The following is a 26,532-nucleotide window of genomic DNA, read 5'->3' as shown; positions in this document are numbered from 1 at the left end:
ATTTGTGTGAACTTTCTCTTGACAGTCAGTACCTCTCACTGCAGAAAAGTAGCATTGTGTGTCAGCCCATTTATCGGCCATGTCCTCTGAAATTACTTGCACAGAATGGGTGCATTTAAATTATTAATCAGGTCCTTTCGAGCTCCTTCAGCAATAAAACACAAGCAAGGTAGGTACTGCCTACTATTACCTGTATTCTATGAATAAAGCTGTGTGTGGATTGGCATTCAAGTGCAAAGAATTTATTAATAGATCAATGCCTTTCTCAGTTATATGCATAGATGGTCCTGCTTCAGTACTGATCTCCACAAAATGTTTTCAGTCTTTATTGCAGATTACAGAAAAATAGTTGAGAGAAAACATCTAATCTCTTTTAATCATCCATTTTCAGCAAAAAAAAAACAACAACAAAAAAGTCATTAAACTATTCTTCCCATGTGAGAGCTGCACATATGCCAGGAGCTGATTAAGTGGTTTCATCAAAATGTAAAAGCAAAATATGGGATTGCTTCAACATGTAACAATAACTACTGTTATGCTTGTTTAAGGCAATTAAAAAATTGGCATTTATTGCCCTACTTGCTTTTTGAGCATTATTTGGATTTTACAGTCTTGTTGGCAGTGGCATACCAGTTTTTGCTCTGGCAAATGCAACTAAGAATAATGCTGTTGTAGTTCTTGCTCTCTTCTCCACTTGTCATGAAAAAATTCGTAACTCTGACACTGGAAAGTATTAGTTAGCAAATATTTCTGAAAAACTCAGATAATTTCACCACAAATATTCTGGGCACTATTTGAATAAGAAACCAAACCTTCAAAGGTTGCATGCCAGCACAGCCGTCAGTATCTAAAAGACCAAGAATGAAGGGATTCTTGGGTCAATAAAATTTAATTTTCAGATATTCACCATTGTATATCATCATACTTCCTGCCTGTACTTTTCCTTTTTATTTTTAAATTTTGTTTAAATTTATTGGGGTGAACATTGGTTAATAAAATTATATAGGTTTCAAGTGCACAGTTCTAAAATAAATCATCTGTATATCATATCGTGTGTTCACCACCCAAAGTCAAGTCTCCTTCGGTTATCATTTATCCACCTTTACCCTCCCCTCCTCTACCTTCCCTCAACCCCCTTTCCCTCTGGTAATCACCAGTCCTCCAATCCTCTCCCCTCTAAGAGCTGTCAGTCTGTTCTCAGTACATATGCCATGTATTTAAGTCTTTAATACATTTTGAGTTTGTTCTTCTGTATGGTACAAAAAGGTGGTCTAGTTTCATTTTTTTGCATGTACCTGTCCAATATTTCCAATATCATTTATTGAATAGACTGTCTTTGCCTCCTTTGTCAAAATTAATTGACCATACAGGCGTGGGTTTATCTCTGGGCTCTCTGTTCTTTTCCATTGATCTATAAGTCTGTTTCTATTTTGTTTGTTAGTTTATTGTGTTCATTAGATTCCAAAAAGAAGGGAAATCATATGGTATTTCTCTTTCACTGACTGGCTTATTTCACTTAGCATAATACTCTCCAGGTCAATCCATGCTGTCACAAAACATAAAACTTTCTTCTTTTCTGTGGCCAAGTAGTATTTCATTGTGTAAATATACCACAGCTCTTTTATCCACTCATCTATTGATGGGCACTTGAGTGCTTTGAAATCTTGGCTATTGCAAATAATGCTGCAATGAACATAGGGGTGCATATATTCTTTCAAATTAGTGTTCTGGGTTTCTTCACATATATTCCCAAAAGTGGAATTGCTGCTGGGTCATAAGGTAGTTCCACATTTAATTTTTTGAGGAAATTCCATACTACTTTCCACAGTGGCTATTCTAATCTGCATTCCTACCAACAGTGCACAAGCGTTCCCTTTTCTCCACATCCTCACCTATACTTGTTGTTTGTTGATTTATTGATGATAACCATTCTGACAGATGTGAGGTAATATGTCATTGTTGTTTTAATTTGCATCTCTCTGATGATTAGTGATGCTGAGAATGTTTTCATATGTCTAATGGCCACCTGTATACTCTCTTTGGAGAAATGTCTATTCAGGTCCTTTGCCCGTCTTTAATCGATTGATTGTTTTTTGTTGTTGTTGAGTTGTATAAGTTCTTTATAAATTTTTGATATTAATCTCTTATCAGATGTATCACTGGTGAATATGTTCTCCCATTCAGTGAGCTGTCTTTTTCATTTTGTTGATGGTTTCCTTTGCTGTGCAAAAACTTTTTAGTTTAATGTAGTCCCATTTACTTATTTTTTTCTTGTGTTTCCCTTGCTCGGGGAGATATTTCAGAAAAAACATTGCTGCAAGAAATGACTGAGATTTTACTGCCTATGTTTTCTTCAAGAATTTTTCCAGTTTCAAGTCTTACATTTAAGTCTTTAATACATTTTGAGTTTGTTCTTCTGTATGGTACAAAAAGGTGGCCTAGTTTCATTTTTTTGCATGTACCTGTCCAATATTTCCAATATCATTTATTGAATAGACTGTCTTTGCCTCCTTTGTCAAAATTAATTGACCATACAGGCGTGGGTTTATCTCTGGGCTCTCTGTTCTTTTCCATTGATCTATATGTCTGTTTTTATGCCAGTACCGTGATGTTTTGATTACTATGGCCTTGTAGTAGTGTTTGATATCAGACAGTAGTGTTTGATTCTTCCAACTTTGTTCTTCTTTCTCAAGACTGCTGCAGCTATTCAGGGTCTTTTGTGGTTCCAGATAAATTTTTGGAATATTTGTTCTAGTTCTGTGAAATATACCATTCGTATCTTGATATGAATTACATTGAATCTAAATATTGCATTGGCGGTATGGACATTTTAATGATGTTAATTCTTCCTGTCCATGGACATGGTATATGCTTCTACTTGTTTGTATCTTCTTCCATTTATTTCTTCAATGTCTTATAATTCTCTGAGTACAGGTCTTTTACATCCTTGGTTAAATTTATTCCTAGGTATTTTTTGATGCAATTGTAAATAGGATTGTTTTCTTAGTCTCCCTTTCTGTTAGGTTATTGTTGGTGTATAAAAATGCAACTTATTTTTTGGATATTTATTTTGTATACTGCTACTTCACCGAATTCATTTATTAGTTCTACAAATTTTTGTGTGTGGTATGTTTAGGGTTCTCTATATAAAGTATCATGTCATCTGCAAATAGTGACATGTTTACTTCCTCCTTTCCAATTCGAATGCCTTTTATTTCTTCTTCTTGTCTGGTAGCTGTGGCAAGGACTCCTAGTACTATGTTGAATAAGAGTGCTGAAAGTGGACATCTTTGATCTCTAGGGGAAACACTTAGTTTCTGCCCATTGAGTATGATGTTGGCTATGGGTGCACTTTTCTTTACTGGCCTGTGGATTCACCTGCTTGACAACGTGTATTCATATTTTATGTTTAAATTGAAAAACTTTTGACTAGATTGATTCACAGTATTACTTTGATTCATAACTGTTGTATACATATTGCTATTTTTACCATTATTTCTCAGAGTTAATGTAAAGTGACACAGGAAGAATAATGAAGAAAATTCCATACTTAATGAATATAAACAATACCAAATAACTCTTGTGAAATGTTAGCCAAGATGAAGTCACAAAAATGATTTCTATATAACATGCTTTGCCTTTAAGAACAAAATTATTATAAGGACATTTCACTGAACATAAAATTAATCTTACTAGTTCAACTTTTTAAAATGTTAGATAAACTGTGTCATCTTTCTTCTGAAGTTGTTGGGCTGCCTATAGTTGTTATATATTTCCACTGATCACTAATGATGTACATACCACACTTTAACACAGACAGTGTTTGTAAGGTATATCTATAGCTCCTCCATAATGTCTCCATATTTATTTTCCTTTACTTTTGTTCTCATTTCCCTTAGCAAACTCTATAAAGAAAAAGGCCTGTGTGTTGATTTGAACAGATATCTCTAACACAATTACATCGCCAGACCCAACTTCTCCCCCAAGTGTAAGACTCAGGTGCCTGCTAGACATCTTCACTTGGAAGTCTGAAAAGCATCAATTTACTATGTCCCAACAGAACTCTTGGATCATCTTCTCCAAACCTGGTCCTCACTAATAATCCCACCTGTTGTATCACTATGTATCCAGTTGTTCAAGCCCAAACCTAAGAACCAGTTAAGAATTCTCTCATTCTTAGAACCAATACATCAACAATTTCTGCTGTCTTTACTCTCAAAAAATATATATTGAATCTGACAACTTCCCACTACTTGCACTGCTGCCACCTTCATCCAAGTTGCCAGTCTCTCATCTCTCACTTGATCTACTCATTCCTTTATTACCATATTCCCTTATTTCTACTCCTGCACAAACATTTGTATTTTCACTGTAGTCAGAGGTCTTTTAAAATCTAATCATGTCAGGTGAAAACTCTCTGAGAGTCTCTCATCATGGTTAGAATGAAATCCAATGTTCTTACCATAACCTGCCAGGCCTTACATGATCTGCTCTCCAGCTGCTTCCAGGAAGCCTACCTTGCTTATTTCACTACAGACATTCTGACCTTTGGAATGCTCCTTCCATGGACTAAGAACATTCCTGCCTCTGGGTTTTGCAGTTGTGGTTTCCTGTGCTCCAAACGCTATACTCCCTGATATTTGTGACTCCTTCCATTACTTCAAGCAGGTTATTTTCTCACCATCCTAACTTAATAGTGCCTTAATCCTACTCCCTTAATCCTGCTTTATTTATCTCTATAGTTCTGTCACTCTTTGACATCACACTGCATATTTATTAATCATCATTTTCTCACTGGAATATAAGTTCCATGAAGGTAGAGATTTTGCATTAATCATAAGCCAAATTCCCAGTGAGCAGAGATATATATTTGATGTGCCCTAGCTTTTAGTTAGTCCAATAGAAAGTAAAAGAAGTGATAGAATGTCTAAAAATGAAAAGTTGGCCACCAAATCCCAGGGAAGTAGCACTCTGTGAAAGAAGAAAAGAGTGTATAGGGGATTTAACCTTGGTCTACAGAGTGACTACAGGAGTTTAACCAAGAAGAGGCCCATGGGGTTTCCACATATCTTTTACTTTTCCCACTGATCAGATGGTGGTTGAGAATTCATGCACTGAGAAATTTCCCTGCAGCCTTTGGTCAAATTTATATGTTAAAACTTGGAGTTACAATTATGGTTATTTACTCAAGCTATGTTCATTATAAACAAAAATTAAATAATCATCAACTTCATATGATAAAGATTTAGCACAAGTACAGTCTAAATCAAAGCTCAGCAAAATCCAAATGCAGCTACACTGGGTACGCTACCGTTTAATTCTACAGTGAGAAAGGTGGTGTATGTCTCTACCTTAGTCACCTGGGTCTTTCCCACCTAGTGATTACACATAAACTAGCACTGGTGTAGTAAAAGAATGTTCAGGGCCCTAGCTGGGTGGCTCAGTTGGCTGAAGCATCATCCCCTACACCAAAAGGCTGTGGGTTCCATCCCTAGGGGGGGTGGCATGCAGGAGGCAGCCAGTTGATGTTTCTCTCTCTCTGTCTCTCGGTCTCTGTCTCTCTCTCCCCTTTCTCTCTCTCTAAAAATCAATGAAAACATATCCTCGGGTGAGGAGTAAAAAATACATAAATAAAAATAAAAGAAAGCACATTAACCACAGCAGAGTTGTAAAGAGGGTGGTTTTTATAAGCATTTCTTGAGAGGTATCCCTCTGCTACAACAAACTCTCCAGGTAGTCATTGGGTTCAACTCTTTGGAGAGGATGATGGTAGGTAATTCATTGTTAGGGACTTCTAGCAAGGCAGATTTCTAGATTTATGGACTTCAGGTTCTAATTAAGAAATTATTACTTAGTACCTGAAGGGAAAGGGGTGATGGGCTTACTGAATATTATTTTATTCAAAAAGCAATACAGCATATATCTCTCAAGTGAACTTACCTGTAAACAATTAAATTCATTCATTGGCAAGTCAATTCCACCACAAATCAATACAAAATTCAAATAGTTATCACTACGCACTTTTTTTCACTTTAGGAATCATTTAAAATCATTAGCCAGGAGAGCATTACAAAGATTTGTGAGAAGAGCATGCCAGCTTGTTCAGAGAGTTTTCATTATCACACTAGACCAGCAATTTTCATCTGATGTCCCACAAGAATTTTTAAGACATGCAATACCTGATTATCTAGTCAGGGGCACTGACCTCTTTTTCCCTTAGATTGTCAAACAAAATAATGACAACAGCCAACACAACAATAGCCATCTGGTATGAATGCCCTGTCTTGAACCATAAATATATAGGTCATATAAGTTGCACCTTATTGGTCACTTCACATAGTAAGGTTGATTGTGTTTGATTGGTTAATTCTTGGTACAAGAAATTCTTATATACAAGTAGAGGAACGTGACTTTTAAAAAAGTCACTTTGGAGCAAAAAAAGGTAGATAATTACTACTATTTTTATAAATCCATTAAAATTATACCTATTTTTTGTCAGATTGGGGAAAAAAATATTTTTCAATGTGATGCAGAATTGTAGTAGTTAGTTAATGTGTGCCAGGAGATGAAAAAGGTTGAAAAATCACTGCACTAGATACCAATGTTTGGATAAACTATAACTTTAGTCACTAGCTTACTCTTTCAGACTTGCCTGTGAAAGATTTAGCTGAATGTTCTTTTAAGAAAGTCTCAGCCCTCATTAATTATGATCACTTCTAACTGAATTTCCAGATGACTTCATCTGACCACTAAATAGTTTAAACTACATGTAACAGTTATTTGCTAAAGCAGTCACTTTATTGGTACCATAAGATGAACATTGGGTTTTATATGAACGTATAAATTCTGACTGAATCTAATTTAAGAATTTAGCAGACTAAATTATATTTTATCATTTGTCCAAAGAGCTAAAAACAGAAGGCAAAGATGGAGTACCAATGTTAACTATTTCAACTGTTTGTGTGGAAAAGACATGTTTTCCATTCAGAAGACATATGGCTGAACATAGCTATAGTCAGAATCTTAGTGTCATACCTCTCGAATGGCAGTACAAAACTCACTCTGAAGTACTTTTTTAAGGGATTGTAGCTTGTGCACTGGTACTTCTCCAGATTCTTGTAGTTTTTCCAGTAATTCAATCGCTCTGGCAACATCTGAATAAAAATAAAAAAAAAAAGGAAAGGTCTAGAATAAACTGTGTCTCATCAGCAAAATACCATCATTCCAACTGAATGGCGATGATGAAAATTAAGTGGAATTAACTGCAAAATCAGAATTTACAATTCACAGCTTATTGATCTAATCTTCTGGTTAAAAAGTCATTTTAATCTGTTCCACACAATTCGTCACCGAATACATCTTCTTTGGTGTAATTTAATGTATAATACTTGTCGCACAAATCAGTTTGAATATTCTTTCAGAAAAAGGGCAGGAGACTTGTCTTTTATTTACTCTGATACCCCAATAACCAAATGAGTTCTGTGAATTTCACTCCTGAGAGGTTTTTATTCTGTTTAACTTTTCCTTAACCATACCACATTTATCACATCTGCAATTTTACCTTTATTAGTATAATGATTTGCTTAATGTGCATCTCTTAAACTTGTCTATGAACTCCTAGAGGGTAAAAATTTATCTGGTTTGGTTATCAATGCATACCCATAGTCTGGTATAATACAGTAAATAAATATTTGATAATGAATTAATTAATTAATGGCTCTCTCCACTTAACTGCCATCGAGTTATTCCAGGCCCTCACCATCATCTCTCTTCTGTCCAACTGGAATCATTTTTTTCGTCTCCAGTCTCTTCATATGGTTCACAATGTTACCTTCCTAAAATAAAAATCTGATCGTGTACCAACCTACCAGCTTCTAGGACAGTACCAAGCAAAATAGTTTTTAATAACAATTTAATTTAATTGCTTCTCTTTCACTCGACAGTATCAAAGGTTAATGTATCGAGAAACACAACCTTTTATAGCCATAGCTTTAAAACTCCCAGGTTGGTTTTGCATTGCCAAAAAAGAGAGAAAATGATGTGATGAAAGGATGCAAGGCCATTTTAATAATGCCTATGGTGATCTCTTCTACCTCTGCTGCTATATGTAGTCAATAGCTCACTGAAAAGTCACATAAGCATTTATGTGTAGAATAGAGGTTTTCAACTCCTAAGTGATTAGTTCCAGAAAGTATTCCACATCCTTGCCGTTAGATTATAAATTCATCCATCCATCCATTCACTAATTTGTGTTCCTATCAGACGTGGCACTTATTTAACAAGAAGAATAAGGCACTTCCTTTCCAAGCTTGCTATCAAATGAGAAAAGGATATTACAGCATAGCCACCCAAAATAAAACCATTACCACCTCAGAATTCAGGCAGGGTTTTCATACGTGTATGTATCTAACCAAAGAATATAGCAGTAAATAACTTAAATGAAGACTTTCCCTTGACGTATTGCCAAATTGATTGCCAGTCGTGGCTCAAAGAAGCACAGATCATGAAATCAATACGACACTGCCATTTTCAAAAGTTTGTCTTTTTGCACATAAACTGGAAGTCAACATAGTTAACTGGACAATACCAGCCACATCCACAATCAATAAGGTACCAAGCTAAGAATTTTACACATTTCTAACTGCACAAAAGACTCTACACCTAGATGTCCCCAGATATGTAAAACTCCTGACATGTTTCAAAATGAGCTTTTTTCATTTGTCTTTTGTTTTGTTTGTTAGCTCTTCTCTTCCTGTTCTCCATATTTCCATTATAGCATCCCTGGCCTGTCTTCCAAGCTAGGCCATAACATCATCTTTCACATTCACCCCCACAAGCAGTTGATCAGCAAGGGATTTTGATTTTATCTCAAAAATGCTTTTTGAATGGAGCCCCTTTGATTCATGACTTCAGGGAAGCCTTTATTATTTTTTACCAGTAATACTGAAACGTCTTCTAACTGCCCTTTGAATTAATCTTTTCTTTTTCAGTCCATCCTCTGCACTGCTTCCAGAATGATTGTTCTGAATGGTAAACCTCATTACTATACTCCCCCACATAAACCTTCTCTGGCTTCCCACTACCTACAGGGTGAAGTTCAGACCACTTAGGATTACATACAAGGTCCTTAACAACAGGCCTCTTCTGACTGGTCTCTAGAAACCTCCTCTTGCCCATTTTATACTTTGGCCATCAACATTTTTGCTATTCTAGGACATGCCACAGAATTCCATGCCCTATGGCTCTGTCCATATCACCCGTTCCTAGAATGCAATTCATCCCATTCATCTAGGAGTGGCAGGAACTATGCTGTGCAAGGGACACACCGTGGTAAAGACAGATGGTTGCTCTTGCTTTCGTGGAATTTACAGACTTGAGGGGTCATAGACATGCAATAAAGTGGGTGTGAGCTATAAAAGAAGCACTACAAGTTAGTGCATGGATGTGTAACAAAGACATTTATCATCATCCATGAGGTCAGAGAAGACCTCTTTGTGGCAGAAACAACAGCTAAGCAGGGTCTAGGGAGGAGGTGCAGATGGGGAAAAAGGGAAGAATGTTCCAGGAAAATAAATGCAGATTGAAGTCTTGTCAAGAGAGTGTGAGCATTTAAAGAACTGAGAGGAGCTCAGTATGGCTGAAGTTGAAGTCAGGGCAAGAATAGCAAGAGATGAAGTAGAGAGAAATCACATACTGGAGGGTGTTTTAGGTCATATTGGGAAGACTTGGCTAAAATAGCATCTCCTTAGACTTGTCTTCTCTGTTTCTCCAAGGCAGATTTAGTTGCTATCATATCTGTATTCCTACAGTTTTTGTTCACTCATCCATTGTAATAGCTATTGTCTGCAATACCTGTTTGGAAAAAAAAAAAAAAAGATAGTCTTGCAAGTCTATAAGCTTCTTGAGGTATCAGGAATAATACTTAACAAATATTAGGTGTTTAATACATATTTGTTGAATGAACGATAGATTAATTAGTGAGACTGGCTCAGAAAAGCAGAGGTTAGAGATTTATGTCTAGATGGACATATAACTTCTCATGAGACCAGGCCTATCAGCCTAGGTCAAAACTGGCTTGGGTCTGGTGCAGAGCAAGCCTGAATCTGTAGGTTAAAGGGTACTGAGTAACTACACTGGGGGAAGTTCAGAAAGGCTGGAAACCTGATATTCATCAGTTTTTCACCTTGGCTGCACATTCAAATGATCTAGAGTGCATTTAAAAATGATTAATGCCTAAGACCCACCCCAAGCAAACTGAACCAGAATATTCAGAACAGTGGTTCTCCGCCCTGGCTACAGATCGGTATCACTTGGGGAGCTTTAAAAGCCACAGAGTCTGATGTGATTGGCACAGGGTGGGGTCTGGGCACGAGGCTTTCTAAAGCCCTCCATGTGATACTAAAGTTCAGCCAAGGTTGAGGACCACTGGCCTAGTTGGCATGGCTATTTTTATAACCTCTATGTGATTCTAATGCGCAGTCGGGGTTGAGAAACTCTGGTACAGATTGATGGTTCTAAATCATGAATGTGCCCAAGAATAATCTAGGTGAACTTATTAAGGCTCCTGATGCCTCAGCCCCACTTTAGAGAGACTGATTCAGGAGGTGTGAGAATAAGGCTCATAACAAGTGCTTGATGATTTTGAAGTTGTTGGTTCACAGGCCCCATTTGGAGAGAAAGTAAACAGGATGATCTTTCAGGTTTCTTTCAGCCCCAGCATTACAGGAACTCTTACATATTCTGCTATTTCTTTAATACACTGTGTAAAAGGATACTGAATGGGATTCTTCCAGGACAGTAATTAAAAGCCATAAATACAAGTAATTAGTGTTAGTTACCACCCACATTCTAATCCAGCATTCCTTAGCCAAGGCTGCTCAGTAGAATGGCCTGTGGAATTTTTAAACCAACCTGCTACTCTAGACCAATTAAATCAAAATTCCTAAAAGTGCAATCTAGTCATCAGTTTGTTGTGTGTTTTTAAAAGCTTCCAGATGATTCTTATGACCATCCAAAGTTGAGAAATATTGTTCACGAAAGAGCCATCAAGGAAACCAGATGCACCCCATTACGACTTATTAAAAGCTGGGCCAGCCCTGTTACATTATACCATAGGCCTTTTCTAATCCTTATTAACACATAATTGTGAGATGAAAGAAAATTCACGGGGAATTGCTAAGTCATTAACTTGGGACAGTGTACGAGGTCTTTTGCTTCCCTTCTATCTACTAAATGAGAAGTGTTCCACCAGAACCAATTGTAGCCATTGGGAGTGCCTGCAAGAAAAGAGACAAGAATCTCTTTCCTGGTAGCACAGGCAATGAACTTGACCTGCCTGCCCTCTCTGCCTGTCTGATCAGAGGCACAGAACTGAAGAGCAGCGGCCACCTGGGCCTGAACCAGCTTGCTCATACCCACCCAAGAGAATCTAGCACTGGGAGGTTATGGGATATACAGCAGTTGATAAAAAGCCAAAAGAAGTCTAAGAACCAAAAGTGACTATTAGGTCCCTCCAGCCCAGGCCTGACTGGTGCTGCAAACCAAGAGGTGGTGAGTGATAAACTGGATGTGAGAGGCAGTTTTAAATGGAATTCTGATTCCCATTAGCTCTGAAAGTGCCAGAAACCTGCCAGGTCTGGATCTGGAAGGCAGCAAAAGAAGACTTTGAGACAGCAAAATACTTGTTCTTAAAATGATTGCAATAAAGTATGTGTAGTTTATTTGTCAGTTCCCTTGAGGTTCTTACTCAGAACTTTCTTATACTTATTTTATGAAACTACCAAATTTTGTTACTAATATATAAGTCTGGGTTTACTAGTACAGCTCAGATGAAAAGGAACATTAGATAAGGACTGGGGAGGCTGATTTACAAACACAACAAAAGCCTGAAGATCTCAGACACCAACTCCTCTTGCCTGCCAGCTCTCAGGTTCATATCTCTACCACCTGTCCCACTAAGCAAAATACTTGGATATTACCCTTGACTCCTCACTCTTTCATACACTCTGCATTCCACTAACCCTCACTTCTAAAAGCACAATAACAATAAGTGCTCATTTAATGTCTATGAAGCAGGGGTCATTGTATGCTAAAAGTTTTACATCTTTTAACCCATTTTATCCTTGTAACAACCTTAATGAGGTAGTAAAAATCCACATTATGCAATGAAAAAAATTGAAGCTTATAGTGAATTAAGTATCTCATTAACAAATAGGAGATCTAGGTTTTGAATCTGAATCTAAGTGATTCTAAATCCTGTACCTTTTACTTTTATTCCAATCACAGCTTTTCTTTTAGCAGCTTTTTCCTTAGACTTTCAGTAATTTTATAATAGCTCTGTGCTCTGTAGGCTTTCTTGGTCAGAGACTGAGCTCTTAATCTGTCTTCCCTCAATAAAGATTAACCACTATTCCATTTACCGGTATAGGCACACCTCCCAGATATTGTGGGTTAGGTTCCAGAAACTGCAATAAAATGAGTGTCACAATAAAGTGAGTCATAATCTTTTTGCTGGTGGAGGGCCTTGCCTTCAGTTTGTAAAGATGCCAATTATCTTTAGGTGCAATAAAGTGAAGTGCAAGAAAACAAAGGATATCTGCATACCTCTCTCAGGTAGTGCTCCCTGACCATCAGAATCACCTAGAGAGCTTTTAAAGGCCATGGAAGAATGGCTCTCAGCCTTGCCTATCCACTGGAATAGCCTTGGAGCACTGGGAAAATAAAAACAGATACGTAGGTCCTTCCCACACATATTTCTGATTTCATCATTCCGGGGTATGGCCTGAACATTGGAATCTTCAGCGCTCCCAGAGATTATAATGTGTGGCTATGTTGAGAATCACTGATACTGACTCTCAAGGTAAACCTTGGAGATTCCAGTAACAATGTACTCATAATACTAATTGCTGTCACACGTAGTGTTTACTATGGCGTTGAGCTAAACGTGTTCCTTCTCAACGGCACTACGAAGTAAGTACTATTATTATCCCCATTTTATACAAAAGGAAAATGAAACCCATGGAGTTAAAATGACTTCTCCAAGGAAAGAGTAAGTTACACAGATGGGATCTGAATTTTGGTATTGTGGCTCTAGAATCTGAGCTACATTTGAGGCGCAGCTCAGGAACTCATATTCTTAAAATCATTCCCAGTACCTGTTTCTCCAAGGTTGTTCACAGAGATTAAGCTCATCTGACCAACAAATCCTTGCTTGAAGGCTGAAAGTAATGGTTCTCAAAGTTTAGTCAACATAAAAATTTAACCCCGGACCATTTATTAAAAGTTGAGATTTTTAAAAAAGGAAGCAGCAGCCCTGGCCAGGGTGGCTCAGTTGGTTGGAGCATCATCTCGCACACTGAAAGTTTTTGGGTTGTTTGTGGGTTTGGTCTCCGATTGGGGCACCAATCAATGTTTCTCACATCGATGTTTCTCTCTCTCTCCTTTCCTCTTTCTCTAAAATCAATAAACGTATCCCCTGGTGAAGATTAAAAAGAAGAAGAGGAAGCTGAGGGTGGAGCCTTAAAATCTGCTCTTTTACTAGGCATCTCAGGTGGTTCTGATACAGGGAGTGGCTCACAGATGCACTTTACAGGGTACCGACAGTTCAATATGCGACCCAGAACAAAGTAAGTTGATGGCCATTATTTATTCAGTGCTTACCTGCCTTATTTAGGTCATCTTATAAAATTCTCACAAGTATATAAAAGGATTACTACTGTTTCCATTATATAGTTAAAGTAAAAAAATAAAAACAACAACTAAGGCTCAGAAAGATGAGTTATCTGGCCCAAAGCTATACAACTAGTAAATAGTAGGGCCAGGATTCAAAACCAGATGTGTTTGATACCAATGCCCATGTTCCTACTAATTTCTCTATCCTGTTTCAGAAATCAGATTAGAAATAAAACAATAAATGGCAAATTTATTTTTTAAATATAGCATCATGGACCATTGTAAACTGGAGCAAATAGTCATAACAGTGCCCAATGTCCCAGAAAATAATCCTTCAATACATTATGGTATAATCAGTGTGTTTATACTGATAACATTGAAAAAAAGGTCAAATCATCATCAATTGCCTATGATGGTAAGGTAACATATTTTGGAAAGATTTTTTTTAAAGCTGGGTCACTTAAAGCATATTGTTCACTAATTTCATAAAAATTTATTGGCAAACAATATAAAGTAAAAAATATATTTTTGGGGGTCAACAATATAAATTACTTGACCCAAAGCCATCTAAAACCACAGTAATTCCTTGCTTTCTTCTGCTGCAAAAGCTAGAAAGCAAACACACTTCTCTTTCCAGACTCTTTTGCAATTTGGCCAAGTTGTTGCAAGTGTAAAACGTCACTGGGTGTGGCTTCCAGGAAAGCTTTCTCTTTTCTTTCTTTTCCTTTTTTTATTGAACTTATTGGGATGACATTAATTAATAAAATTACATAGGTTTCAGGTGTACAATCATCTGTATATTGCTGTGTGTTCACCGCCCCAAGTCAAATCCCCTTCCAGGAAAGCTTTTCAGTTGGACAAACTGCTGGCATATGCCTTCAGCATTTTGGTCTTTGCACCTTTCCTGTTTCTCTATTCTTTTGTCAGCTACAACACCTTAAGGTGTCCAGAGGAGAAAGAGCCTTTTCTGTGGTTATGACAATGACAGTTCCATGCTAAGAAAAGTAGAGCAGGAAGAAGGAAGAGACCTGGCCCTTGATGTTATCACTGAGCTGCTGTACTAGCCTTGAACTGTGCAACCCCATAATTCTTGTCTATGAGACTAACACATGCTTTACTATTTGCTTTTTGTGGCTTGCAACCAAATGCAAGCTGACACAAGAGCCCATGACTTTAAAGGCACTCCTCTAGGCTACAGGGATAAAATTGATGCTATAGAGAAACAGGAGTCACAAATGGTGGTCCTTTTATTAAGGTAGCCATGGGAAGCCTCTTGAGAAGGTGACATTTGGACTTAGACCTGAAAGGTAAAAAGGAGCTAGAGTCATAGGAAAGTCCAAAGGAGAACGATCCAGAGCACAGCGAGGGCGAAGACGCCACAGTGAGAGGAGTGAGGCCAGATGTTAGAAGAAAATAGACAAAACCAGGGTCAGTGGAACATGGTGAGTAAGGCAGAGAGCAATAGCAACAGTGGTGTGCTGGTAAATAATTAACAACCAGCTCTCCTAAATAAATACCAAAAAAAAAGCCTTGATTTGTAGTATTTGCTGATTTCTATAGTGTAAACACTCCCAGCATGTTCTGTTTCCAACAAGCTACCAACATAATATCACTGGCTTGCAAAATTCTTGACTATTTAGTGATCAGCTCTTATAAACCAGAAGGTACCAGTCCCAGCACACCACTAGATAGAAGACAAAATTTGAGAAGTAAACAAGGGCCAGATTTTGTGCAAATATTTCATAAGAAGGTTATATTTTGGTACAATTGCTAAAGAAAGCCATTGGAGATTTTTTGGAAGAAAGATGATATGATCTGATCCACATTTTATAAATATCATCATGACTGTTGTTTGGAATGTTAATTACAATGGACCAAAGGTATATACAAGAAACCAGTTAGGAAGAAGGCTGTTACACCGGCCTTGGCAAAGGGTGGTGGAAGCTTAGACTGGAATGGTGGCAGTGGGGAGGGCAGGACATGACCAGCACAGGTGGGCAGAGGAGTCCTCCCCCTGAGGGGTGCACAGCTGAACGATGAGGTCTCAACAGGATGCTTCTTCAGCAGAAAAGGGTTTGTTAGTAACACAGTCGCATACTTTAGTGTTTCATCAATAATCGTGGCTTCTGCTTTTAGTTATATGCAAATGGTGTCAACAAATTTATTTTTAACTTTATTTTTGTTGTTGACACTATTGCAGATGTCTCCATTTTCTCCAGCCCCAGCCACCCCCTTCCTTCTGGCCATCACCACACCGTTGTCTGTGTCTCTGGGTTATGCATGTACGTTCTTCAGCTAAATTTAATAAGTAGCAAGAATAATCACTGCCCTGAAGACAAAATTATTTTTAAAAAATAATAAGAGGTTGGCACTTGCCCGTTATTCTCTTTATTAATTAATAAAATCCATTAATTCAGGGTCAATAAGGGATTATATAAAATGTTTTGTCACTGCACCAAGTAGTCGGAGAATATGGGTGTAAACCTGAAAGTCAAAGAGGCCTGGGAAATGAAATGTGGCAACGCTGACTTTATACAGTCACTGTGAGGTCTAAATGTGAATGTAATTTTAATGAGATTTTAATAGAATGTCTGGCATATGATCTACATATAAGACCTATGTCATCTTTTTTCCTAAACCTTTCTTCCTGTGAGTGCTTAATTCTTGTTCTCTTTGTGACAATGTCTGAAGAGGGAACGTAAAATTATAGAAAGGAAATTATGCTACACAAATTTCTTTTGATAAGGTGACCAAATGTCCTCTTGTTAAAAACATAGTCTTATTTTTTAATTTTTTTATAAATAAAAATAAAAAACATACTCTTAAAAATATTTTTTCAATTACAGTTTACATTCAATATTATTTTGTATTGCACAGCATAGTGATTGGACAATCATATACTTTACAAAGTGTTCCCCCTGATATTTTCAGTATACCCAACTGGCATTATACAGAGTTATAATATTATTGACTATATCTCCTATGTTGTACTTTGCATTCCCATGACTATTTTGTAACTACCAATCTGTACTTCTCAATCCCTTCACTTTTTTCACCCAGTCCTTCAACCTCTCTTCCCTCTGGCAACCATTAGTCTGTTCTCTGTATGTATAAGTCTGTTTCTATTTTGTTTGTTTTCATTATTCTTTAGATTTCACATGTAAGTGAAATCATATGGTATTTGTCTTTCCCTGACTGGCTTATTTCACTGAGCATAATACCCTCTAGGTCCATCCACGCTGTTGCAAATGGTAATATTTCATTAAAAGACATACTCTTTTATTTGAGCAACCAAAGTTTAAGTAAAATGGCTATAAACTCTAAATCTAGCCTTCAGTCAGGATTTCATGTATAGTGTTACAGAAGCCATTTTTGAGATTACAGTTTAAATAGTGTATATGAAACATTGATTTATTACTAGCTTTTTGGTATATCTAAAAATTAAGCCAAAGAATGCTCAATTTAAAAATCTAATGCTGCACAACAGAGGGTGTATCAACAAAATAAAATAAATGGCCAATAATGTTTTGCACTTCCACTGCTGTGATATGAAAGGGAGCTCTGTCAATTTACAGGTTCCTAATGAGACATAACCACCAGCATGTTCCTCTCATCAGACACTCATCTCTGCTTTGATATAACAACAACTTGCCATGGTCCTTAAATGTGAAGTAACTGGTAAACCCTAAGAGGAATGGCTCAGTTTAAATGTGCTCAAGTTAAGAAACTTTACTCATTATGCTGCTAAAATTATCCCAATTTATACTTATCAAAAGCTGACTGACCTTTCTTTCATGGGATATGGGAAGACACTGACGTATATCACAAAAAAATTTGACAATACTAGAATTTTTAAACCATAAATGTACAGAATGACAAAATCCAGGCTCTGCTCAGTCTTTCGCAAACCCACAGCAACCAGGGGAACCATTCAAACTACAAAATGAAAGGTTGTAGCAGCTAAGAGATTCTCTCAAATGGAAGGCAGCTATTTCATTTGAAAGTGATACTTACACAATAAACCAACCTTTAGGTATACAAAGCTTAAGCTCTGGCTTTCTTTGTTAAACAATTCTTGTTATGTAATTGGAATGAGTAATTTGTTCCTAGTTTTTCTAGGAACTCTATTCAGTATTTTGTTATTTTTCTTTTCTTTTTCTTCCTTCCTATTTAAAAAAAAAAAAAAAATCATCTAATTTTCCCAAGCAGCTAAAATTGAAACTTGATTTGCCTACTATTGCTTGAGACCTCAGGAAACCGAAAGTTTTGCCTTCATTTTTGTATGAGCTTTCTCTATTATATTTGATGTCTTTCATTTTCTTCTATAGTTTCACCTCACTTTTCTATTTAATCTTGCACCCATGTCTTTATATCATGTTAGCCAACTATAATCTTCCTAATCACAGTCAAGTTAGCTCATTTCATTTTCTCTTGTGCCCAGCATTCACAGCATCCATGCAAATTGACTGTGTTTGGGGAGTCTGTGAGGAATTAAGCCTGGCCAGTCTGTGAGGAATTAGACCTTTGCATGTCTGAAAGAAGCTGAACAACATACTGTCACTTTTTTTTTTTTGCTAAATACTAGAATACCTGTGTCCTATTACTTTTTTGTCATTGACTTTATTTATTGCCATATTATATTTTAAAATTTATTTTATCATTGAGAGTATTACAGATGTCCCCCACTCCCCCCCCCTTTGTCCCTCTCCATCCATCTCTCACCCCTCCCCAGGTCTTTACCTGTCTATTGTCTGTGTCCCTGGGCTATGCATATATGCTTATAAATTCTTTAATCTCTTCCTGGCCTCCTTCCCACTTTCCCTCTGAGATCTGTCAGTCTGTTCCATGCTTCCGTGTCTGTGGTCCTATCTTGTTCACCAATTTATTTTGTTCCTTAGATCAACATATAAGTGAGATCATGTTCATCACATTTGTTTTTCTCTGACTGGCTTATTTCACTTAGCATAATATTCTCCAGGTCCCTCCAGGCTGTCCCAAAGGGTACGAGATCCTTCTTTTTTTACAGCTGTGTAGTATTCCATGGTGTAAATGTCCCACAGCTTTTTCATCCACTCATCTACTGATGGGCACTTGGGCTGTTTCCAGATCTTAGTATTGTATACAGTGCTGCAACATTATTTCTGTTAACCCCTGTTTGACAAGATTTAGGTTTCTTATAAAGTGTGAATTCTGAGAAAATGAGAATTTAAGGGACTGGACTCCATCTTTCTGTAATGATCAAATTTTATCTACAAATGGAAGAAGAACTAATTGGTATGATGTGAAAGTGGATCAGAGATCAGAGGTCATTTTAGCACTCATGAATATTTTTAGGGAAGTCTTATTTTAAGCTCTCTGGCATCTATTTTAAAGTACATTGTCCAAACTAAAATTTGTACACAAATTGTTTCTGAAGTTTCTTGGGGGGGGGATGCATATAATGAGCACTTACGCATTAGCTAATTAAGTACACTGGAGGTATTTCTGTAGAAATACAATAAAACTGTCACGTACAGACTAGCAATATGACAGATACCGCAACAGAACACCACCAGCTACACAGCCTGTCTATCCACACTATTCCTTGTTTACACTTCATGTATGACCTCACTTGATTTTAGACGCAGGTGGATAAAAAAACAGAACACCTTACACAGAGCTTACAGTTTCAACTGAAGTCTATGTATTTTACCTTTCCTTCCATAACTCCCTATCTAATGACTTCTCACTTAAGGTTAGTTAAATAATTATTGTTGGACATCTTAAAATACTAGACATAAAAAAGTGCATACCTTTGCCAGGTCTGCATGGCTCAGTGGTTGGGAATCAACCGATGATCCGAGACATCGAGGTTCAATTGCCAGTCAGGGCACATGCCTGGTTGCAGGTTCGATCCCCAGAGGGGGCAGCCAATCAATGGCTCTCTCATCACTGATGTTTTTATCTCTCTCTCCCTCTCCTTTCCACTCTCTGAAATCAATAAAATACACATACATACATATATATATATATATGTATGTATGTGTATTTTAAAATATATATATATATATTAAAGCATACATTTAGGCTCTATGACTTGTAGTATTTCCTTAGCTGTAAAACAACCAAGCTTTTATACTGGTAGTGATCCCACCTGTGCATATCACAAAATTGGGAGCTTTTCCTTGTAATTATTATTAGTAAATCCCAATTCCCTTTTCCATAGTGTTCGGGAAATTGGAAGGAAAGGGCTTTATCAGGAAATTGCTGGAGAGACACCCAATCAAGTTGGGTGTTTTCAGAGAGCTTGCTGTAAAATAAACCTTACAAATTTAACTTTTCATGTCCTCAAATATCTCCTATACTAGAAAACGGATGAATGTTTTTATCTAAACTGACACTTTGATACATTATTCTGCTATCAAACTACTTACTAATATGTTTCCTCTCTTACCTTATCTCTGCTATATCATACTGACATCCAGTTTCTCAGTTACCTGGAGAACTGTATGGTGACATTGGTGTGGTGCTATCTACATCTCTAAAAGATGCTGAGGAAAATCTGAGCATTGGTGTTTGCATAAATTGTTATGGTGAATAGTTTATGTATTTTGTTGAGAACATGATTACTATCAAGCTGAATAAAAGATAATTTAAAATTCCAAGTTCAAATCATGAAATAATGAGTTTCTCCTCTTTATGTTAGATTCCTAAGGGCTGTTTTCTCAGACTTTCTATTGATGTTTCTTTTACAAATCAAAAAGGAGGAAAGCCCTGGCAGGTCTGGCTCAGTTGATTAGAGCGTACACCAGAAGGTGGAGGGCTCCATTCCCGGTCAGAGCACAAACCCAGCTTTCGGGTTCAACCCCTGGTCAGGGTGAGTAAGGGGGCGGGGGAGCAACAATCTAGGATTAGCTCTCAGGTTGATGTTTCTCTCTCTCTCTCTTCCTCTCAAATCAGTAAAAACATATCCTTGGGTGCGGATTAAAAAAGAAAGGAGGAAAAGAAATTTTCATAGCCAACTATTAGTAACTAATGAGTGTTATTTAGTCATAAGTATAGTTATATGGTGGATTGGATACATTTAAAAATCATCAAAAACAAACAAGTACTTTTTTTTTTTTTTTTAATTAGAAAATAAATTCCATCTTGGTGAGTTTATAGGGTAAGTATGAGTCCCAGTCCTTTGCTTTCGATTCAGCCCGCAACCCAGGCATGTGCCCTGAACAGGAATCCAACCTGCAACCTTTTGGTGCACAAGACAACACCCAGCCGACTGAGCTACACCAGCCAGGGCTCAGAGTCAATTTTAACAATTTCTGTAGTCTTAGAATGTAAATTTCATATCAATTTTCTTTTTTCCTCTAAAGCAGTATATAGTGCTTTATGCTTTAAAAAACCCTCTTCTAGTTCTCATTTCAAAGTTGTTTACTTTTGTCAGTGTTCTTTTTCTTAATCAAATATGAAAACATTTTATTCCTTTCATTGGTCTTTTCAAAGGCCCAGCATTTAGTTTTATGATATTTATTTTGTTTCATGACCATGAAACAAGTTTACTTCATGGTAGTTTATTTACTAGTACCTGCTTTTATCCATATTACTTTCTTCTTTATAGTTTGCTTAGGTTTATGTGGTGTAAATGACCCTACATTTTCCTCAGAATCCCACTGTAGCTACATCTAGTAGATCGTTTCTCTCTAGTCAACTACTTAATTTTTTGTTTCGTAAAGTAAATGTTATTTAGAGAGAAAAAAATTCCAAGGCAGTGGTTTTAAGGGGATTATACTTTATTTCTATACTGTTTGATTAGAAAAAATTATTTATGGGATTTCTCATTTTGACTTTAACATTATTTTTGGAGTCATACATGGTAAACATTCCATAGATGTTTGAAAATAATAGATGATAGATAAAAACATATGATATGTGTGTTCAAGCTTGTTAAGTGGTTAATTAAAAATCTTAGTCTTAATTTTTATTGTCTATTTGAGCTGTCACTCTCCGAGAAATTGTGTGAATTGCTAATTTTCCCCACTAGCAGTTTTTGCCTCATACACATATATTTCTGAACTGTCACGCTAGCTACAAAAAGGTTTAGGATCCTAATAGATTCTTGATGACTTTTCTCTGTTAAATATCACCCCTTGTCACATTTAATTTTGGATTGAATTCTACTTTGACTGATACTTTAATACTGTCCTGTTATATTTTTGAACTCACTTTTTCCTGGCATTTCATCTCTTTATCTTTATAACTGTCTCTTTTTCATAACACCTTATTAGTTTCTTGATTTTCTTTGACATTTATTTTTCAAAGCATGTATTTCTTTTTTGATCCTCACCAATGATATGTTTTTATTGATTTTAAAGAGAGAGAGAAACAGAGAGAGAAGGAGAGAGAGAAACATCGATGTGAGAGAGAAATATCGATTGGTTCCCTTCCGTATGTTCCCCAACCAGGAATCGAACCTGCAACCTAGGTATGTGCTCTGACCAGCAGCCAAACCCAAAACCTTTTGGTGTATGGGACCGTGCTTCAACCAACCGAGCCAGCTGGCCAGGGCATCAAAGTATGTATTCTGTTTGCTTCATTAATACTATTTTCTCTGTGATAATTTTTTGAGATAGGTACCTTTAAAAAGATGTTCAGTCTCAAAAAGTTGGTGGTATTTTTGTTCTTATTTAATATTTATACTTAAGGATTGAGATTAACTGTACGCTTCCATAATCTAATAGGTACTCCCACCCAGCTGTCCGTGAGGACAGTTTCTAATCGTAAGAGCCTATTTCCGAGACCAGGAGGCGTGCAAGTGGAAGGGGAAGAGCCCCTTCAGTAAGGAGGGACAAAGAGATGGCTGGCCACTGGGGAGATGGTTCAGTCCCTCCCGGTCTTGAACATTCCTTAGTAGTCTGAGATGTCAGTGATGAAGTCAGAACTAGGGCTAAGATACTCTGGATCACAGGCCAGGTCTTTTTCCACTACACTAACTCAATGTTTAATTGAAATTGTTCAGACTTGCTTTTGTCTTTTGGTCCTAATTAAAAATAGCTTGCTGTATGCACAAATGTGTACCAATTATGATTCCACCATATTAAAAATCAACATTCACATGTACACTACATCAATGCTTATTTCTTATGAAATTCAGGTATACCAGTACATAATAAGAGTTACAATAAAAATTCTGGTTCAGGGAGAAAAAGTCATGAAAATTATCAAAATAAATGCTATAGTTTTAATCCGCACAATTGTATGCAGAGTATGCCTCACCAGGACAGACATCTGTATGCATCTCTTGGTGCAATAGATAGGTCAAACTAAGTGAAAGATGCTAATTTTGCATCTAGGAGAGTGACTAGTACCACAGAGTTGGAAGGGACTTTGTGTTTCTGCTTCCATTTTCTAAGTATAGGGAAAAGCTGAGGACAAAGGACATCATAGGATTTGCCTGAGATTTTGATCATAGAGATAATATGGGGAAGATGAACGTGTATTATCAAATGAAAATTAATTACTGGAAAGAGAAGAATGAAGGCACTGAGACAAAGTAAAAGATCTTGAATGAGAAAAGAGCCATTTCTATACTGTTCTGTTCTATACTTGAGACAATAAGGTTGCAGAATAAACTTTGGCTTTTAAAAAATCATGAGGCCTTTAAAAAACATTCTAATAAAGGTATCGTGGTGTATTTTTAATTTGCTTTTCCATAAATATTAATGGTATTGAATATCTTTTCTTATGACTATAATCTGTACATTTCTTTGACGGAGTACCTATTCAAATCTTTTATTTTTTTAATTGGGTCACTTGTTTTGCTTAATTATTGAGTTTTATGAGTTCTTTATATATTCTAGATACAAATCGTTTATCAGACATGTTTTGCAAATACTTTCTCCTAGTCTCTGGGTTGTCTTCAATTTTCTTAACAATACCTTTCAAAGACCAGTAATTTTAAATTTATGATCATTTTCTATTATGTTCCTTGCTTTTTATATTCAATCTAAAAAATCTTAGATTAACCCAAGGTCTCAAATATTTTCTTGTATACAGGTACTTTCTTTTAAAAAAAAATATACTTTTAGATCTTACATTTAGATTTATGGCCCATTTTGAGTTGATTTTTGAGTATTCTGTGAAGGATTGAGGTTAAATTTTTTTTTTTTGCATATGAGTATCCAATTTTTATAGTACTATTTATTGAAAGGACTAGCCTTTCTCCATTGAGTATTCTCAACACAATTGTTGAATATCAATTGGCTACATATTTATGGGCCTATTTCTGAACTCTATTTCGTTCATCTGTATGTCAATATACTAATATCACACTTTCTTGATTACTATGTTTATAGTAAGTTTTGAAATATAGTACTGTAAACCCTCCAACTATGTTCTTGTTTTTCAATGTTGCTATTCTATATCCTCTGCATTTTCATGTAAATTTTACAATTAACTTGTCAATTAAAAAAAAAAAAAAAAAGGCTGCTGACTTTTTAACTGAGACTGTGTTGACCCTAGGTAACAATTTGGGAAAATATGATATCTTTACAATATTTAGTCTTCCAGTCTCATGAGTATAGTATACTATTCCATTTATTTAAATCTTTAATTTCTCTCTGCAATGTTTTGTAGTTCTTCATATACAATTCTTGTACCCATCCTGTGCAAAATTTGACTCTAAATATTTCATGATTTTGATGCTATTGCAAACATTGCTGTTTTTTACTTTAGTTTCCAATTGTTCATTGCTATTATATAGAAATACACTTGATATTTTTATGTTAACCTTTTATCTTCTCACCTTACCAAAGTCACTTATTAGTTTTAGTAGCTTTTTTGGCATATTTTGTAGGGTTTTCTACGTAGACAATCATTCTGCGAATAAAGATAAACCACTCCAGCTTCCCCTGACACCAAGTTCTACTTTGAACTCTTATTACAAGCTCCCTCATTTTTTCTGTCATGGTCTATCTTGACATAAAGCCTTGTTTTTCACTTTTGTTTGAGAACATTTTCCTACACTCTTTACCAAGTGAATGCTTATTCATGCTTCAGATCGCAGGTCAAAGGAAGTTTTCTGTAGACCAATTCTCCATGTTATCCTCTTCGTTATGATTTTTCACTAATCTAGCCATCAAATACTAACTGCTTACTATTAAATGCCTACTATGTGCCATGGTTCTTTCCTAGTACCCTCTCTATCTTTGCTTCCTAGTATTTCTCATTATTGTAATTTTACCTTTATCTCCATGATTATTTGACCATTGTCTCTCCTGTAGATTGTAAACTTCATGAGAACAGATCATGATAATTTTTTTGTTCTCCTTTGATGTCTATACCCAGCTGAAGGCCTGTAACAAGGCAGGTACTCATTAAATATTTATTGAATAAATAATGAGCCAAAAGAAAATACCAACCCAGAAGATGAAGGAAATATTTTGAGGTAGAGTTGGCTGGCTCAACGCTATTCAGCACACACTGCTCAAATGATTATTCACTAATTTTATAATCATAATTCAATCTCTGTACATAAAAATCTATCGGAAAGATTTTTTTGAATGAAATTTTTTAAAAGTTCTAGGAGATGAAGTTTAGAGGTTGACTTGCAGACTCTAAGCATGAGGAGTTAATTTTAAAATTCACAAATAAAACATTTATTTGGGTAAATGCAGATACTATAACCTCATACTAGATTTTAAAATAGTTTTGTATTTTCTTGTCAGATAAAAAAATTTTAATCCCATGGACCATTAGATGTCCTTAAAATTATACCTGTACCTTTTCTAGTTCATGAGCCATTAAGATCTAATTGATTCAAAATAAACAAGCAAATGCAATAAACTTGAAATGACTGGTTCAACAAGGTCTTGAATTCATAGTAAACGGTTTGGTTTTGTTACATCTTACAGAAGATTAAATATAATAAGCTTAGCTTTGTTTTATTTTTTTAACATGAGAAGCAAGATCCAAATGCTTAAATCTGAGTATAAATTCACATTTTTTAATGCAAGACAAACTACTCATACATAAACAAGTTTAATTTGAAAGGCATTATTTTTCAAGTGGTATTAACATAAACCACTCCTGCCAAAATGTACTGACTAGTTTTATCTTATCTTTAATTATACATTCACTGAATACCTTATCTCAGGTGCAAGTACTTCATCACATTTCATTCATAATTTAAACACATTTATTTTCTGTCACATTTATCAAGGGTATCCCTAACAGATATAGAAAAAAATTAGCATGTCTCTCTAAGGAATCCCTTTTCTTCTGCATGTATCACAATGTCAATACTTATTAATGAATATAAACAATGCAGAAGAAAGAAGAAATGACTGTGCTGACTTATTAAGCACTGATTGAGATAGCCTTACTATTTTTTCTAACACTTCAAGAATAGAGGGCAGTTCAAATGCCACAGAAATTCAAAAGCAGAGTGTGAAAGGCACAGTGTTTACCTGAAAATCATTGTTACTTAAAGACACTGTTCTTCTCATGTATGAGGGTCAGTGAGTACCTAACATGCGACTATTACCTTCAAGGAACATTTGAAACCGAATTAGTTATGAAATCAATATGACTATTCTTCTCATGAATCACAGATCTTTCAAAACTACATTTTAGAAAATTTGTAATACCCATATTTTAAAATTAAGCAAATCTTAAAAACTATGCCAGTGTCCTTAAAAGTGTAAAAAGAAATCCTTTGTGAACTGAACCACTATATTTGCACTTCCATTATCACACCAGCCAATAAGCTGTAAAATTCAAATAAGCATTTTAAAAATTCCCAAATGTGAATGTGTTATTGCATTCCAAGAAAAAAATAAGACTAAAAAAATAAGTATTTTTGTGAAAGAAAAAAAAAATCAAGATTTA

The 26,532-nt window shown here is 36.0% G+C and overlaps 1 protein-coding gene across 1 annotated transcript in view; it reads right to left on the bottom strand.

Annotated features, from left to right (window-relative positions):
- LIN7A (lin-7 cell polarity scaffold A) overlaps positions 1 to 26,532 on the bottom strand; it is a 110,939-nt gene that overhangs the window by 64,272 nt on the left and 20,135 nt on the right. Inside the window, exon 2 of the mRNA XM_087813869.1 lies at positions 7,036 to 7,154. Within this exon, the coding sequence (XP_087669995.1) occupies positions 7,036 to 7,154 (119 nt within the window). The remainder of the gene's footprint in view (positions 1 to 7,035; positions 7,155 to 26,532) is intronic.

This window comes from Miniopterus natalensis, chromosome 2 (genome assembly GCF_054644295.1).
Source record: "Miniopterus natalensis isolate mMinNat1 chromosome 2, mMinNat1.hap1, whole genome shotgun sequence".
In the NCBI taxonomy this organism is placed as follows: Eukaryota; Metazoa; Chordata; class Mammalia; order Chiroptera; family Miniopteridae; genus Miniopterus; species Miniopterus natalensis.
This window is presented reverse-complemented; position numbering and strand designations above follow the sequence as displayed.